Below are 17,862 nucleotides of genomic sequence, written 5' to 3' on the forward strand. Positions count from 1 at the left end.
TTTATATTTTATAAAATATTTTTATAAAGTTATTTTATAAAATAATTAGATTATAGTTTAAAGTAACCTATTTTTACATAATATAATTTTGTTATTTTTAAACGATTTGTTACTATTCGAAGATAAATCATTTTAACCCTCATATAAAATTCAATTATGTATTTATATATTAAAAATTTTAATAACATCTATCATATATAATACAACGAAACAGTTATATTAATTTTTGCAACTCACTATTTGTACAATTTGATTAAAATACAATTACTAAAAATTATTTTTAAGATGAAAGCAAAGTTTTTTTTTTTGAGGCATAAGATTTTTTTTAACCACAAATCTATTTTTAAATTAAATATATATTGGAAATTTGAAATCTATTTTAAATTTATTTATTTATTTTGAATTATTGTTTAAAATTACAATTCTAAAACTGTTATTTTTGAAAAATATAATTTAACAAACAGTTGCGCGATAAAAAAATTGTTTATTAAAAACTACAATCGTCAAATTAAAATTATATATGTATATATATATATACACACATATTTTATATATATTTTATTATTTATTGTTTTTGTAATTGTATCTAAAATAGAATAATATAATGCAGTCTTAATATATTTGTAATAATCACTATATCAAATGTAGAAAAATATGTCTTCTTTAAATAGAAACCAAATAAAAATATGATGTTAAAAGACATAAAATGTCACTGCTATGTTTTAAATTATTATTGATAACTTAATTATTTTTATTAATGTGTTTCTTCTAAATAATCAGCTGCAGTATTAATAACTTGTTCTTCATCCACTGAAAAATTTAGATGTCTTAAGCGACATTGGCATTTTTTTATCAGTTGTGGTATTACAATATTATTATAACAGGACATTCCAATAAAAATGATGAAAAATCCGATAAGCTATGGTAAAAATATTTAAAATAAGTTAAATAGTTTATTTAATAATAGATAGATGTTTGAAAATTTTGCATTACAAGATATACTTTTTTTAGAATAATACACATAATCATATTACTTTATTAGTTATATTGAAAACGTAAAACTGAAAACATAAATAAATACAAATAAAGTATATATTTCCTATTATTAAAAAAGCAATTTAGAGGCATTAATAAGATTTTATTTTCAGAGTTCTAAAATCATTATTTATTTTTTAAGGTATTTTATCATATTATTAAATGTAAAAGTAAAAAATATAATTATATATAATAAGAACTTTAAAGTTTTAACTATTAATTATTAATTACAATAACTTGCCTGTAAATAATGAAAAGTTTGCCATTGTAAAGTTAAGGAAAAAATCCAAATTACTATTGTTCTGATACTATCAAGGATCATCCTAGTTGTTGCATTTAACTCTTTTGTAACACTAATGCCAGCAAAATTGAAGAATGCAATACTGAATATTATACCTATAAAAAATAAAATTATGAAATATTTTTACTTCTTTATATTTATAAAAGTTTGAGTGTCATTACCAATTATAGCCATTAATAAACGATCACAATTAGCTATTTGAATGAATGCATCGATTGTAGCTTCAAGTGTACCTCTTGAGTTATCAGCAAAAGGTGGTATAACATAAATAAAATTCAATGGAATCATAATTAAGCAAATTCCAATGAATCCATAAACACCTTCCCATCCAACTACTTGAAGTGCTGGAATATCTTGTCCAGTCGTATATTTTTCTTCCACTACCATTTGCACTGCTGTTATAATCTGAAAATATTATAAATCAATAACATTTATTTTAACAATACTTTATATGAAATGGCTTTAAATACACATATAAACTTATTGAAAAAAAATTTTAATTTCCTTTTTCATTTTTCATTACTTATTAATTTTTTAAAAATATAAAAATTTAATTAATTTTACATATTACTTAGCAAATATAAAATATTAATTATGAAAACTCTGGATTTTATAAATTTTAATTAATAATATTAAATTACTTGAGCTGATATGATTAGTAAATCTCCAGTTAATACAGAATTTGTATTTACTTTCTGATTTTGCATTGTAATAAAATCACTAAGTCCAACTAATAATAACCCAAAAATAACAAAAGTAATTCCTAGCCATTCTCTTCTATTTAATTTTTTATTTAAAAATCCTACTGACAATATTCCTGTAAAAACTATTACTGCTCCACGTAACATTTGAAAGCTACTGGCATATGTCATATTTAAGCCAATATAATTTATTGAAGTGGCTACCACATCACAAGCTGCTGGAATAATTAGTACAAGTGGGTTAAATGTTCGAGATCCTTTTGTTAAATTACTTCTATCCTCATAACCATTCTAAAACAATTTTTTGTTAAAATAATTTTATTGAAATATATTGAATTTAACTATATACCAAATTATTTTTTACCCTTAATCGAGTATAATAACAGAAGATTATTTTGAACACTAGTAAGCATATCATTTCTCCGATAAACATGAACAAAGATTGCATGTATGGATGATTAAAATGTCTAAGTTGACCATCCTGACCAGGTACTATTTGTTGATCAGCATATCTAAAATATAATACCATATTATATTACAACACATTATATTTTAAATCGCTTTAAACAATTTAAGTACATACTTTACACAAAGGGTATTAAATGAGCCAGTAATTATCATTATCATAGCAAGAGCTCTTTGATAATATGTCCATGCCATTTTATTTCAAATTATAACAGGTAAATTAAAATATTCTGAAATTATAAAATTTTTTCAAAATTTTGTCTGTCTAAGAAATGATAAATTTTAAAATACATTTTTCATGTCAAATAAAATTACCCTTAACAATTAAAGTAAATAATATTTACCTTTTTATAAAAAGACTTCAAATTAACTTGAAAGTTAATACAGATACAATTACATTAACAATATTGTTTATAGAAATTACATTATAAATAAATTATTTTCTCAAGTGCTCTTAATCGGTGCATTTATACAGATAAATGAAGTTATATTTAAACCAGAATTAAAAGAAGAACAGGGAAAAGCTAGAACTACACACCTAAAATGTCATATTTTGTACGCTGGATATATCTGTTATATTATTATAATATTCACTATATTTTTAAATATTTAATAAAGTAATAACCTGTCGACTTTTATGTGTTCTATTAAATAATTTATCATACGCTGAAAACTTGATAAAACATTATAAAAATCACTAAGTAAATAAAATTCTGAATATCCAGTGTCAACTAAGAAAAAGCTGTTACTAGTGTATATTACCCATGTAATATAAATATGTTTATTGCCTGGACAGTGTTAAATCCTTATTACACCTTGTTATATACTATCCATATTTTATTAAAATTATTATATTATCAATTTTGTTCTATTTAAATTTATAAAGTAGTTATTGTATTGTATAATAACAGTAAATAGAATGTATTTATGATAATGAACAGTTAATATTTTATAATATTAAAAATAAATAGAAATAATAATTTCAAAACAAAAATTTGCTATTAATTATATATTTACATGGTATTTCTTGTCGAAATTTAATGCAAATAAATAAACACATTAAGTTTCCTTAAGTTTGAAATAATTTTCAGACAAACGCAATATAATTCAAATGCAACTTTATATATCCAAATGATTTATAAATTGATTGAATTTATTAAGTTTTCAAGAAATCTACTTTTATTACATATTTATTTATCTATTTTTTGATAAAAATACTTGCATTTAATAAAGTATGTATTTATAAACAATTTTTTCATATATATTTCATGTTGCAAGTAATAAAATTTATTTTGATAAAAATCTAGCTATCTTCATTTAATATAATTAAAAATTGCACTTGAAAAAAATAAAGATTTAAATATGACAAAATACCTTTGAAATAAAATTGCTAAATAGAAATTATTATTAATTTAATAACAGTTTTACGCTGGATTTAGCTAGTTTTTGAGTTTCTTTTTAAATAATTCTCTTTATCTAATATCGATAAAAATTAAGTAAGTTAATCATTTTTTAATTTAGAAACAAAAATTTGGTCTTGTTAGCAAATGAAAAATTGAAGTGATAATGTACTTTTGCGAATATTATTTTTATTTATAATTCATTAATTAAAACTAAGATTAAACTTTATATAGTAAAAGTAGGAATAAAGGTTTTAAACAAATCTTTTAATATATCAACATTTATTAAAACAAAAATTAATTAGATTCTTTATCTGAATTTTGTTGTCAATCATATAATTAAAGAATCAATTATTAATCATATTAGACTGATAAGTATATAATTCGTAGTTTATTAAAGACTTCATTTTATTCCTCTTAAAAGTTAAATACACGAAAAACTTAAAATGGAATTATTATTTCTGTATAAAATTATTTAAGCACATAAATCTTATTAAGAAATAATTTGTAAAAAAAATTTACGATATTATATATAAATTCTCATTAGAGTTGCAAATCAAATAAAAAATAACTAAATGTAGTATTCAATATAAATATAGTTCGAACCTATTGATAGAATGAAATAAAATGTAATCGTAATAATTGTAATTAATTATATTAAATTATTAAATTAATAATTTACGCCTATCATTGTACAGAATTGAAAATAATATATTTATAGTCAAATTTTCAACTTGTTAAAAATTTTTAAATTTGTTAAATTGTTAAATACGATTTTAATACTAATTATAAATTTCCTTTCAGAGCAAGGAATCTGCTTAATATTTGATCAAATAAACAAGTATACTACAATGAAATCGTAAAGTAAATATAACACTAAAGTACTATGAAAAGTTCAATATTTAATATTATTTTAAATTTACGGAATTTAGTAGCTTATTTTGAAAATAAGACGGTTTTTATCAGCATATATATATATAATTATACAATAAAAGTTTAATTAATTAAAATTTGTTTTGTTTTCACATATCCAGCATAATCATTGAATCATGATGCATTCAAAATCACTTATGGTCTACATTATTTCCTGTGAATTTTTAATTATAACTATATCAAACTGTTAGCTTAGAAATTACCATCGTATCTTAAATTATAATTTCCAAATTTACTATAGTCTGCACTTGAATGATCCATTACATTTATTGTATGAATTACAATTTCAATATGGCAGCGTACATATACACTGATAAGAGAATAAACTATTAGTATATCATAAAAAATGATAATTAAAATATTCCTAATTGTTGCATAAAATAATGTGGAATATACTATAAAGATATAGTTTGATTATTTATCGTTTTAACGTAAATAATTAATACACTGATTAGTAATTGTAAAATTTCAGTGTTGCAAATAATAATTTAATTGTTAATAATTATATAATGAATCTATTAATACTGAAGCAGTATATTATAAATCAATAACACCAATTAAAGAAATTATTTAAAGGTATGATTTTAAAAATTAATTTCTATCTAGAAATAAATCGTTACACACGTTTATACATTACAACTTCGAAAAATTAATATTAAATATTTATATATAAATATTATGAAATTTTGTTATTAAATTGAATTGTTTCATAAATTTTAATTCAAGATGATTGAAAGTCCAGTATGTGATTTAAAAAGAGATGATACAGTTTATAAGACTGCAGGTGCCGCACATCTTAAAAAATATGGTCAATTTTTTGAGAATTTGGCAGAAAAATATTGGCAAGACTCTTCAGTTTTTGAATATGTAATTGAAGGACCTATTAGACTTATATATAAAGTTAATGAAGATATTAGTATATTGTCATTAGCTGAAACTGATAATAAAATATTTTCAAAATTGTTAGCTAGCATTGGTGGAACCTGCAGAGAGGTTAAATTTATTACTTTTATATTAAGATAAGATTTTATTTGATACTTAAATATATAATATATATTTCAGATAAGACTTTTAAAAGCTGAAGCTAGTAAATTTTATATTAAATTGTTTAATCATGGAGAACGTTGTGCTGATCACAAAGATCATAAAATTGAGAGTCTCCTTTCAGATCTACAAGATTTATCAATATATATCAATAGAATAATGACTGTTATTCATTTAACAGTAAAACAGTTATCAAATTTGGCAAATAATATTCATCAAGAAATTTATTTACCAGTACTTATTGATTACTTATTGGATTTATTTATTATTCTTGTTATATTGGATGCATTAATTAACAGTCAACCTGCATTAGTGGAAAAGTGGAATATCTATCGATTTAAAGTAAAATCAGTATATAATTCAGCTCAGTTTAATATTCCTCAGAAAAGATTATTAACATATGAAAAATTGTTAAAGGATTTGCATATTCAATTACTTTCCAAAAAACTATTTTTAAAGGCTATAGAATATATAATGGATATTAATAAGACTACAATAATGTGTGATCATATATTATGTTTTTTAAGAAATGTGATAACAGATGTAGAAAATAAAATTAATGATAATGCTACAATTAACAAAAGTTGGATGCAAGCAAATATTGGTATTGTTATTGTTATAAAACTATTTGGTGCATGTGATAAAAAATTATTGAAAAGAATTATAGAAACTAATAAGAAACTTTATGCTGTTAGTTTGCTTGGGAATATTGTTTGGTTACCAAATGATTTTTTGACAGATTGTTTACCAAGAGATGGAATAATTGCAATTCCTTTACAAGTAGGTGAGAAATTACTCGTTGCTAGAGTTCAAAGACTACCATCTATTGTAAGTAATTTAATTAACAGAGCTTTAATATGGGTCATTGAAATGCAAAATATTTTAATAAAAACAGGATTTCAAATATTTTCTGAAATTGAAAAGAAGAGAAATTTATTAGTTGAAATTTTAATATTAATGCGCCAAATTAAAGAAAATATTACATTTGTAACAAATCTTCATGCTTTTCTTTTGAAACCTATGAATCGAAGTACGGTTCAATTAATTTGTCAGCTAATTGAAGTACAAAAATCTTTAGAAACAACATTCCATACATTAGCACCAATCATTGTATTATCACAAAGTCAAGTATTACAGCAGCTAACATATCAGATTTTAACTATTTTGGAAACAGTGCGCAAGAGCTTGATACAAAAAGGTAAAGTTTATAGTAAAGAAAAATTAGATGTTCTGTCATTAGTTGGATCTAGCATGAAATTGATTAATGGACCAGCAACTGCAGATCGTCGTTTAATTCTCCGTTGTGCTCTTGTGTGTGCAAGTCAACTTACTGAAAGTTTTAAAGAGGAAGAAGTCGTTAAACTCAGATTTTATTTAGATACCTATGATACCATTGCTGAATTGTATAATCTTCTATTAGAGAGCTGTGACTACTCAGTTTTATTACATCAACAAAGTATACTTCCAGCATATTTATCTTTAGTTATAGACAATAATTCCAACATAAGTCATATTGTGCATTTATTTAATGCTTTTAATAGTGCAATAAGTAAACAAGAGTTATCTGATTTAATTGAATTTAAAATTTCAGAGCAAAGAAAAATTTTAATTAGAAATATATTTGAACCAGCTTGCAGTGAAATCGAAACCAATCTTAGATTGCATGTTCATGCTCATTTAAAATTAAATGATACTAATCCATTTAAAGTAGGGATTAAAGATGGAAACAGAATTATTCGATCTTGTCCATTGCTTATAAATGGTAAATTGCTTTATGTTAAACGTTATATTGAGCATTATCTTGATTACACATTTTATAATTTAACAACAATAGCATTACATGATTGGAAAACTTATAGAATAATGCATGCCTTGACAAATCACAAACTAGGTTTGGAAACAGTACAAAATCATTTACCCACGCAGATTTTAGAACAAGGTCTCGATGCTTTAGAAATTATGAGGAATATTCACATATTTGTTTCGAGATATCTTTATAATTTACATACACAAACATTTATTGAACATTTGAGTTCTAATAAACATTTAAATACCATTAGTATACGACATATAGCTAATTCTATTCGTACTCATGGCACTGGAATTATGAGTACTACAGTGAACTTTGTATATCAATTTCTACGAATCAAACTTCATACATTTTCGCAATTTCTCTTTGATGAACATATAAAGTCACGCCTAATACGAGATGCTAGATTCATTAGATCACAGAAAGAAAAGGGAGCTATTCCATATAGTTATGAAAGAGCGGAAAAGTTTCAAAAAGGTATCAGAAGACTTGGAATGACATCTGATGGATTGAGCTATCTTGATCAATTCCGTCAGCTAATTACCCAAATTGGTAATGCCTTAGGATATATTAGACTAATACGTTCAGGAGGTTTACATGCCTCTTCCAATGCTATATCATTTTTACCTGACATAAATTCATCCACCAAATTTAATTCGACGTGTAAGAAATTGAATTTTTTAACAACTACTCAGATTGCTGCCAAACGTTTAGAAGATGATATTGCTAATTTAGTACGAAATTTTACTGAAGGCATACACTATTTTAAACTTCTTGTCGATGTTTTTGCATCTGCTTTTAGAGATAGTAATAATTGTTATCATTTACAACAATTTTATGCAATTATCCCTCCATTAACATTCAGCTTCATTGATAATATCTTATCTAATAAGGAAAAATTGTTTAAAAAAAATAAGAGTGGCGCTGCATTTACAGATGATGGTTTTGCTGTCGGAGTTGCTTACATAAATGCTTTATTAGATCAGAATAATGAATTAGACGGCTTACAATGGTTTAAAACGGTAAATGAATATTTTATCATTGAGAAATCTGCAGCTGAGAGCAAGGCAGAATATGAAGATGAGAAACTGCAGCAAACACGAGCATTAACATTAAAACGTCTTGAAGAAAGAAGAGCAGAATTTCAATTATTGTATTATAGCTTATCAGGCGCTAGAGTCTTTTTTAAACAACTAGATGAATAGCATTTATTTTTGTAATTCTTAATATTATTTAAATTATAAAAAAAATAGTAATATAGATTTAGATGATTAATTGCTTTTTTCAGATGGGAATAAATAAATAATGTATTTCAAAATTTATATTTTTTATTTAAAATGTAGAAAATATTTTTGATAAAATTTTTTATTATATATGGATAAAAATATTTAAAATATCCGTAAAAAAAGTTTATTTATTAATAAAACAAGTATTACAATTACTAATACCATGAAAATCATTAATCTTAAAAATTATTTAATATAAAAACAACATTAATGCTATCAAATTTACTTGTTTAACATTATACCATAAGGTGTAACATAACATTCCTAATTTAACTATAAATATTTGTAATATAAATATACCATTGTAATAATTGTATCAATTATTATGAATGTTTATCATCTGATATGTTACTGATTCTATTTATTGACTAGAAGTACTCTGTCAACTATTACAGATAACAGCATAAATACAGAAAATAATTTTCTTTTTTACTATATAACTTTGATTTTTCATGTAAATCAGTTAGAAATTTTAAAAACAACTATTAATCAGTAAGTAAATAAATTCAATTCCAAATTAAATTCCAATTAGTGTATAATATAAGCTATTATACTTATTAACAAATATCATGTTTAGAGATAATTTCTTGTAGCTTAAAAAATAGTTTGAGATTCACATCATTGTATGTGACAATTATATCAATTCATATCATTCTACTAAATTATATCTATTTTCATGTTATGATATTAGATACGAGTCCTAGATGATTCTTCAGAATTTAATAAATCATTGCAAGAAGTTGTTGGTGGCAATAATTGGCGTCCACTTCGCTTTCTACTTCTAGTAAAAACTTTTGTTAGTTGGGCAAATTTACGCCTGGATGCTAAAATATAACTATAATGTTATTTATATAACAAATAATAAAATCTATAATAATCAATTACATGAAAAAACAATAAATCTTAACCTTTGCCCATATTTCTTAGTCTTTCTCTGAATAAATCTTCTTCAGAAGCAGTTTCATATTTACTTTGTAATTTTGTATCTAAGTAATATTAAACAATTTATATATTTAGTACAGAATTTAAGTTAAATGTATCTTAAGAAAAACATTTATCATACCATTTTCTAGAGTTGATAAAAAATCTTCATTCCACCGAAGTTCAGCCATAAACTCTTCATTTTGTAAAAACATAGCAATCCTTTCATCCTCTAATAAACAAGTATCATGAATTAAATTGTAATCTAAATTATCTGTATCACCTTGATTAGAAATTCGTAAAAATGAATCAGGTAAAGGTCCGAGTAGAAGAGGCTGCCATTTTTTAATGCTACTACTTATATTAGTTTTTAATTTTTTTGTAATTTTTCCAAATTTTGGAGCTTCATTTTCTTCTATCTCACTCCGAATTTTTTCATTTTCATTATCAATACTCATTGACAAAAGCTGATCAATAGTTGTGTCAACAGCTCCCTGATTTGATCGTAAAACAGCCTTAAAGTAACATAAAATAACTATTATTAGTCTATATATTTATATACATTTAATATTATACTTAATCTTGATCAATGATAATCTTATTTTACTTCATCTTATGCCTATTTTATATGAAAGTGATTATAATATTTTTAATGATTAAAAATTAAAAATTTTGAAAAGTATTATTTAAATTGTAACTTACATTATATAAATACAAACTAAAAACAGGAATTATATTGAAACTTGAATACATCAGAAAGAGTTATTTTATTAAATATGTTAATAGATATAATTTTAATTTTGATACATTCCTATTTAACTGATTAATCAACTGATTATTTAATATCTAAATAAAACATTAACAATATTAAATTGTTACCATTATTTTATTACAAAATTCTTGTCCAATAATAATGATTACAAAAAAATTATTCTACATTAACAATATTTACATAAAAATTATTTGTACATTATCAATTTTTATATAAAACTTTTGTAAAAATTAAACTTTTTTAAAACTATTTTAAATTCTTTTGTAAAATTAATGGAAATAAAATAAGCCTACCTCGATGACATCGTCGTCCATCTGAGGAAACATATTCTTGAAGTCAGCCATGGCTTTATAAAATTCTAGTGTAGTCTGCTGCTGTTGCTGTTGCTGTTGCTGCTGTTCAGCTGCAGATGCCATAATTCTGATTTAGATCCTTATTCGTTTTCATATATTCATCATATATTTACTTAACGAGTCTATATTTAGTTGGTATTCTCAAACACTGAATTATAGTATATTTTATCAGTATTGCATCTAAATACGCTTGTATAAATAGTTGTCACAGTTTATTTTCATTGTACGAAGTACAAACTATGCGTGTCCTTATTCTCTTTTTTAGTTCATTTAATCGTACAATCTCTCGGATTTGCATAAGTGTACTAAAATAATAAGAATTAATGGACGTGAGACAGTGTACACGAAAATTTTGGTTAAGAACTTAGAATTTGTGATACAATATCTAATTCCAATATTAAATTATACGTCTTATTTCAAATAGAGAAGAAATTTATTTCTTGGCATTAATTTGATTTTGAACTGTTTATTAGATTAATCAGTAATTTTATATAATAATTACCCTTAAATACTGGAGTAAAAATTAATAACTTGAATATGAAGCCCGTCGTTTAGGAAGTGTACCAATTTGATAATTGTTATATTCATTACCATTTTTAATTATATTTCTCAAATTAGTAATATTATAATTGTTACATTAATAATAATTACTTAATTAAGTTTATCAATTTACATGCTCAAATCAACATATCAAGGATACGGTTACACCATACTTATTTTACTAACTTTAGAACCAAGATCTCAAATAGATTCGAGTTTTTGAAAACATGTGCGCATGAACACATGCATGGAATACATTAAAATATTTTAAAAAATATTAATGGTATTCGAACAATTAAAGTCGGTTAAATTAGAATTAATGAAACGTTAAGTAATAAAATAAATCAATAAAATAATTAAATATGTAAGATAAGTAGATGCAATTAAATAAATACTGATTATTTTTTATTATTGCCAATTTGTTAAATCTTGAATCAACTCAAATATTTATATTACATTATCATTATTTTTTAAATAGAATACTCAGTATGTTATAATAAATATTTTTAACAATACTTTGTTTTTTTTTATAAAAATTATAATTATAAATTAGATGTTAGTGAAATTCATTATTCTTTTATTAGACAACCTAAAATTATTTATCAATTTTATTGTGTTCATGATTTAACAAACGTTATAGTTGTGATTAAATACTTTCAGATTATTATTATTGAAAATTTTGAAGCATTAACTATATTTTAAATTATGATAAACTTTAATGAATATTGATATTTTACGCTAGAATAAATTAAATTTTTGTCGAAACAATTATTTAATTTGTAAAAATAATTAAATCGATTTATATATTTATATTTCAGCAAGATATTTGTGTACAATATGCAATACAAATAGTATATATAAAGAGAGGAATAACGCAATTCCAGATTATAAAAAAAGTATTATTTTTATATTTAATTAAAAATTCATCTATATTTTAATTTTTGTATAATTTAAAACTTCGTTGCCTAGATTAGGTGTAGTGGTAAATCATGAAACTAACGCATAAACTGCTGTTTGCAAAGAAAATTATATTAACCTAAATACATTAAAAATTGGAATTTTTTAATGGAAAACATTTTGTACAGTTTCATTACCTGTTTGTAATTAATATACTTAAAATATATTATATATAATACTATTATATTATTTATTTGAGGAATTTTTTATACATATAATATGAATGATTATAATATTGAATTTCTGAGAAAACAATTTCTATGTTGTGCTCCTTTAAATAACTTTAAATGGCCGGTAAGTTTTTAAGTAAAGAAAAATTATTTTTAAAATGTAAGTTTTTAATTAATATGAATTCTTAATGATATATTTATTAATGAATTTTATAATTGTAGGATTTGAAGAAGAATAACACAGATATACAAAAACAAATTATTAATGCAACTATAAATAATGAACTTGTTCTTAAATATCCAATAAAGCAATCTTATATAAAAGCTTTTTTAAAAATATTTATTAATAAAGTAAGTAAAATGTTATTAAGACAAATATAAATGAAATACACTATTTTAATTATTGTGCATATTTGTAGTTAGAACAAAACAATGTGGAAATTGATAATGATGTTTATAATGCATATTGCAAAAATGTTGTTTCTCCAGATGAACAGTCATTAATGCATTATCGACATTTTCTGTTAAATAATCAAAGTGAAAATAATCTTCTTAGCATAAAAGAAAGTACAAGTATTATATCACAAGGAACAACTGGGCTGTATATTTGGAAGGTAGTACATTTCTAACATAGGATAATTTCTAATGTAAAATATTTATTAAAATAATTAATTAATTATTGTATTATAATAGGCTGCTTTTTATTTAGCAGAGTGGTGTATTGCAAATAAACAAGAATTTGAAGGAAAAAATGTATTAGAACTTGGATCAGGTGTTGGTTTAACTGGTCTTACAATAATAAATTTTTGTGCACCAAAAATATATTATTTCTCTGATGAAAATCCAATCGTTTTAAAAACTTTACAAGAAAATGTTCGTTTAAATTTGCTACACAAACAGAAGACATTTTTATGGAAAGAAATTTTAGTAAATAATAGAATACAATTTGAATCAATTGGTAATGACAGAAATATTAAAGTTAATATAATAAATTTAAAGTGGGAAGAAATTTATAAATTATATGAAAAACAAATAGATTTAGATTTAGTCATTGCTGCAGACATATTGTATGATATAAGTACATTTCAATCATTGGTATCTGGTTTAAGAAATTTAATTTGCACGACTGTTAACTATGTCTTAATTGCTACTACAGTTCGAAATGAATCAACTATATTAGAATTTTTTAATATTTTAGGTAATTATTAATATTTGTTTATTTGCTTTAAATATACGATTTAAGTAAACCTTTAAATAGAATATTTAATTCGTATATTTATTTTATAGATAAATATGAACTTTCATATGTAGAAGAATCAATTTTTATACCGCACATGTTTATACAGTGTGAGGACACACCAATTAGAATATTAAAAATTTTAAATAAAAATAAATAATTATTAAATTATATTTCAAGTACTATTTTTATTAATATTCATTTTCTATATTATTTTAAATTTTTTATATAACATAAAAATATAAAATTATTGAATATTGACTTATAAAGTTATTTGATCAGTTTAGAAAATACATTTTTAATTTATTTAAAGAAAAGACCTTTTTAAAACCACTTTCTTAGATTATGGCGTTTGAGCTTTGCTTCAGTTTCATCTACATCTTTATCGGCATCTTTGTTGTTAGTTTTCTTCAATTTTTTCCCCTTAATCTTTCCTTTTTTTGATTTTGGTAAGCAGCGAGATGCATCAGTCAAATTAATATTCGATTTACTCTTAACTGCAATAACAAAAATATTCTGTTTAGTTTTGCATTAAAATTTTATCTACAAATTTAATTTTGTAGTTTACCAGCATATAAATCCATTTCTTTATGAATACTTCGATCCTCCTCGATTTCTCGTTTTCGATCCATCTCAAGACATTCGACAATTTCATTTCTTCTTTCAACTACTTCCACCAATCGCTGAATTAAAATTTCTTCCCGCTGCTTATCAAAGTCCGTTTTGGTAGCTTCTGGTTGCGTTAAAAGACACCTCACTTCATATTCAATATCAGCATGTTCCTCTTCCAACCTTTGTTGTCTTCTCAACAACATTAATTCTGTTTGCCTTCGAAAAAGCTCATTTTTTTCATTAACCAATGTAAATAATTCTAAAACAAGCTCTTCCAAATCTAATCCTAAATTAATATCTGTAAAAATGTGGGTTTTCATAAAAAAAATTTATTACTATTCGCTGTAATTGTAAAACTTTAAATATCAAACCCTCAAATAGCACCAAAAGTTTTAATTATATTTAAAAAATTTATCAGTAATATAAAGAATAATACAGAACTGTAATATCTGTATATTATATTAAATACGTGTATAAATATAAGTAAATATATATTAGTATTTTTTAAATTTTGATTATAAGTACGTGTAAAAATGAATGTATATTTTATTATACTTTTACGAAGTTTAGTTTAATATATCATATTAAAAATAAAACCAATTCAAAACAAATATTTTCATTTTTTCAAAACTTTAAGAACCATCACACGATCTTATGATTTCATGTAATAATTGTATAAAATGTGCTATTTAAAGGTTGGTCACATAATAAAACAAATAATCGCAATGCTAAATATTTATTTATATACTGATTGACAATATTAATCACTTTTACAAATTTCAAAATGCAAATTATGGTACAGCAGAGATAAACAACTACAAAAGAAGTATTTACCTTCACCACTCATAGAATTCGACTCGCATTTATCTCTAATAATTTGCTCTAATCGTACGCCCTGTTTCTCCAAGCCTTGCTGTTGCATTTCAATTTGATCAAGTTCCAATTTAATATCTTTCATCGACATAACCTTGATCTATAGTGGAAAAAAAAGTTCCAGAAAGGCAGTATAAGTTGATATATTTATAAGTTGGTTGTGATGGTAAATAAGTACGCTTAAAAGAGCTTCTTCTTGATCGACAAGAGAAAACTCACTTTTCTTCTTAGAGGCACAGGTCGAGGTGGTGCAGGGCCCTTCTTCCTCTTCCACTTGCCCTCGATGCTCTTGTCGGTGGGATATATTAAATAAGTTGAAGATTCGCTGCACAAATGATTTTGTGTATTTCGGTTTGCCTTGTCTTTGCTCAGCTTTTCTTCATTCCAGAGATGATGTTGTTTTACCACGTCGTTGTCCGAACATCTTGGATCCAATGATTCGTCAAGCAAATCACTCGTATTGTTTTTCCAATTTAATGTGCGCGTTGGTGTCGAGGCTGCTGTCGGAGGAAAAGGAGAAGGAGGAGCAGGAGCCAATTTACTTTTCCGCATCTTGAATGGAAGTTTAGGAGAAAGACTCTGTAGAATAATAAAGAGAGGCAGAGATATATAAAGGATAAATATTTTCTACAGTTAATTGAAACTTACAAGATCCGAATTTATAGTGATGTTAATAGATTTACTTGACGTGTTGTAACTTTGATGCTGAATTGGCGGTGGTAATGGAGCAGGTTTTTTTCTTCTGTATGTACCACCTGGAGTTGAACAAGAACTTGCTATCGACGTGTTGGATGAGTCTATACCAATACTTGTGAGATTTAATTTAGAATACAGTAATGGATCTTCATCTACATCTGAATACCTGTAAATACAAGATAACGTTATAAGTATGCGTAGGTTGTGCATATCTAGTGAATTATTTAAGGATTGAATCATATAATTTACATGGACATTGTATCTATAAAAAACTGTCATCAGTTTACAAAAGTTCATGAGATGTAAAGTTCTTGAAGAAAATTCTTGTAAATGCGTAAATTTCATTTCTTAAATAGAGTCTATTTACATGAGATGTATTCATTTGGCATCCATAATTAAATTCAAATCATTCAAAGGGTTTGTTTTGACAATTCATTCTTGATTGCAGCAAAAAGGAAACGAATTAAAATAGAAGAAAAGTGGAATTTGGATAAAACCAGTACTTCTACAATAGATACATAAATTCATTTATTCAAAATAAATAAATTAAGAGAAAAACAACGTATTGGCTGAAAAATCACAAATTTATTGTACATCAAATTAGCTATACGTTGCTAATTCATAATACGTCTTAAGAGCTTTCGTCTGTTAGTATGTTATATTATTAAAAAGTATTTAAATAAACAGAATTGAATTATTGATATTGAAATAATGTCAAATTGTAAAAATGTAATATTTTGAACAACTGAATTATTAGAAAAAAGCTGTTCGCATTTCATTATTCAATTATTAGAGGATAGGGACCTGAGAGTCCTTGGTTTGGGCACTGGAGGCGACTTGCTTTTGGTCTCTAATTCGCTGTCAGGGCTGCTTTCTCGATCATCATCGCTCCAAAAAGGATTGAGGTTAATTTTGGGTGCCTCGAGCAATCGTTTAATTGGAATCTCGGTGGCTTTATGAGACCTTAATCTCAAAACAAGTTTTGAGGGCTGGTCTGTTTCGTCCGGGATTACTTCTTCGTCCGTACAGTCGAAAGGGTTCATTGAGCATTTTTCTTCCTGAAGTTTAAGTTTTGAAGATACCTCGGTCCTTTTATCATTAGATGCAAATGGATTTAAATTCTCAGGGTAATCATTGTTAGAAATTGACCGAGTTTTCTGAACGTAATGATTTTCTACTTGGGATAGAGGCTCGGACTCCATTTCGCACTCCGTGTTCAATATCGGTGCTTCTTCAAAGAGTCTTAGTGGGCGTTGAACGAACCTCGATTCTTTAATTATATGCTCATAAGCGCTTAAACTATCGCTCTTTTTGAGCGCCGGCATGGCTCGCTTCTTGAGCGTCTCCAGATCTTCATTGTTGTTTGTTCTTCTACATTCTAATACGTTAGACGCGTTATTAACACGCGAATCACGTTTCTGCATCGCATCTGGGGATGTCGCTTGTTCCTCACACTCGCTCGTAAGTTCGTCTATTTTGTCATTAATCATTCTAATCATTTCATCGAATTTGTTATCGTTGTCATCGTCTTCTTTCACTTGTTGCTGCTCGCGTTCGAAAACACAGCTCTTGTTCTTCTCCTCATCGCTGAGTGCTTCAAGGAGTATCACCGTAGATACTTCATCACCAGGACAGGCCTCACAGCGATATTGACCGTTCTCCGTTTCATAGTAGTTACCTGGAGTGAGTTGCTGGTGACAACGTATACATCGAAAGCAGTTACGGTGGTAGGCATTTCGAGCAATCATAAGTTTCT

General features: G+C 24.8%; 5 protein-coding genes across 8 annotated transcripts in view; 2 read left to right on the top strand and 3 right to left on the bottom strand.

The window, feature by feature from the left end:
• Positions 1-630: 630 nt before the first annotated feature.
• On the bottom strand, positions 631-2,740 carry Tango9 (transport and golgi organization 9). Of its 4 annotated transcripts, none has more exons than XM_011505458.1 (6): positions 2,621-2,740; positions 2,402-2,549; positions 2,029-2,328; positions 1,498-1,741; positions 1,277-1,431; positions 631-919 (listed from the first exon to the last, which is right to left on the bottom strand). In XM_011505458.1, exons 1-6 carry the CDS (start codon positions 2,695-2,697, stop codon positions 755-757), a joined length of 1,089 nt encoding a protein of 362 aa, XP_011503760.1. In that variant the 5' UTR covers positions 2,698-2,740; the 3' UTR covers positions 631-754. The 4 variants fall into 4 exon arrangements, with proteins under 4 accessions (XP_011503760.1, XP_011503762.1, XP_011503761.1 ...); XM_011505460.1 differs by having other exon boundaries at positions 632-919; positions 2,242-2,328; XM_011505459.1 differs by having other exon boundaries at positions 633-810; positions 1,978-2,328.
• A 2,817-nt stretch (positions 2,741-5,557) lies between these two features.
• Positions 5,558-8,916, top strand: SWIP (strumpellin and WASH-interacting protein). The gene is made up of 2 exons (XM_011505461.1): positions 5,558-5,828; positions 5,898-8,916. The coding sequence occupies exons 1-2, from the start codon at positions 5,562-5,564 to the stop codon at positions 8,892-8,894; spliced, it is 3,264 nt and encodes a 1,087-aa protein (XP_011503763.1). The 5' UTR covers positions 5,558-5,561; the 3' UTR covers positions 8,895-8,916.
• A 591-nt stretch (positions 8,917-9,507) lies between these two features.
• LOC105366871 (CUE domain-containing protein 1) lies at positions 9,508-11,418 on the bottom strand. The gene is made up of 4 exons (XM_011505462.1): positions 10,962-11,418; positions 10,039-10,411; positions 9,884-9,961; positions 9,508-9,799 (listed from the first exon to the last, which is right to left on the bottom strand). The coding sequence occupies exons 1-4, from the start codon at positions 11,082-11,084 to the stop codon at positions 9,663-9,665; spliced, it is 711 nt and encodes a 236-aa protein (XP_011503764.1). The 5' UTR covers positions 11,085-11,418; the 3' UTR covers positions 9,508-9,662.
• A 1,319-nt stretch (positions 11,419-12,737) lies between these two features.
• On the top strand, positions 12,738-14,098 carry LOC105366881 (protein FAM86D). The gene is made up of 5 exons (XM_011505477.1): positions 12,738-12,812; positions 13,108-13,302; positions 13,382-13,646; positions 13,725-13,886; positions 13,976-14,098. The coding sequence occupies exons 1-5, from the start codon at positions 12,738-12,740 to the stop codon at positions 14,083-14,085; spliced, it is 807 nt and encodes a 268-aa protein (XP_011503779.1). The 3' UTR covers positions 14,086-14,098.
• Positions 14,099-14,189: 91 nt separating this feature from the next.
• The window catches only part of MICAL-like (protein), a 32,035-nt gene continuing 28,362 nt past the window's right edge, over positions 14,190-17,862 (bottom strand). The window contains exons 6-11 of the mRNA XM_011505463.1: positions 16,911-17,862; positions 16,059-16,272; positions 15,630-15,989; positions 15,372-15,510; positions 14,494-14,835; positions 14,190-14,422 (exon numbers count right to left, since the gene is read on the bottom strand). The exon at positions 16,911-17,862 is cut by the window's right edge and continues 14 nt beyond it. Coding sequence (XP_011503765.1) covers positions 14,250-14,422; positions 14,494-14,835; positions 15,372-15,510; positions 15,630-15,989; positions 16,059-16,272; positions 16,911-17,862 — 2,180 coding nt within the window. The 3' untranslated portion in view covers positions 14,190-14,249. The remainder of the gene's footprint in view (positions 14,423-14,493; positions 14,836-15,371; positions 15,511-15,629; positions 15,990-16,058; positions 16,273-16,910) is intronic.

This window comes from Ceratosolen solmsi, unplaced genomic scaffold, assembly GCF_000503995.2.
Source record: "Ceratosolen solmsi marchali unplaced genomic scaffold, CerSol_1.0 scaffold80, whole genome shotgun sequence".
Classification (NCBI taxonomy): domain Eukaryota; kingdom Metazoa; phylum Arthropoda; class Insecta; order Hymenoptera; family Agaonidae; genus Ceratosolen; species Ceratosolen solmsi.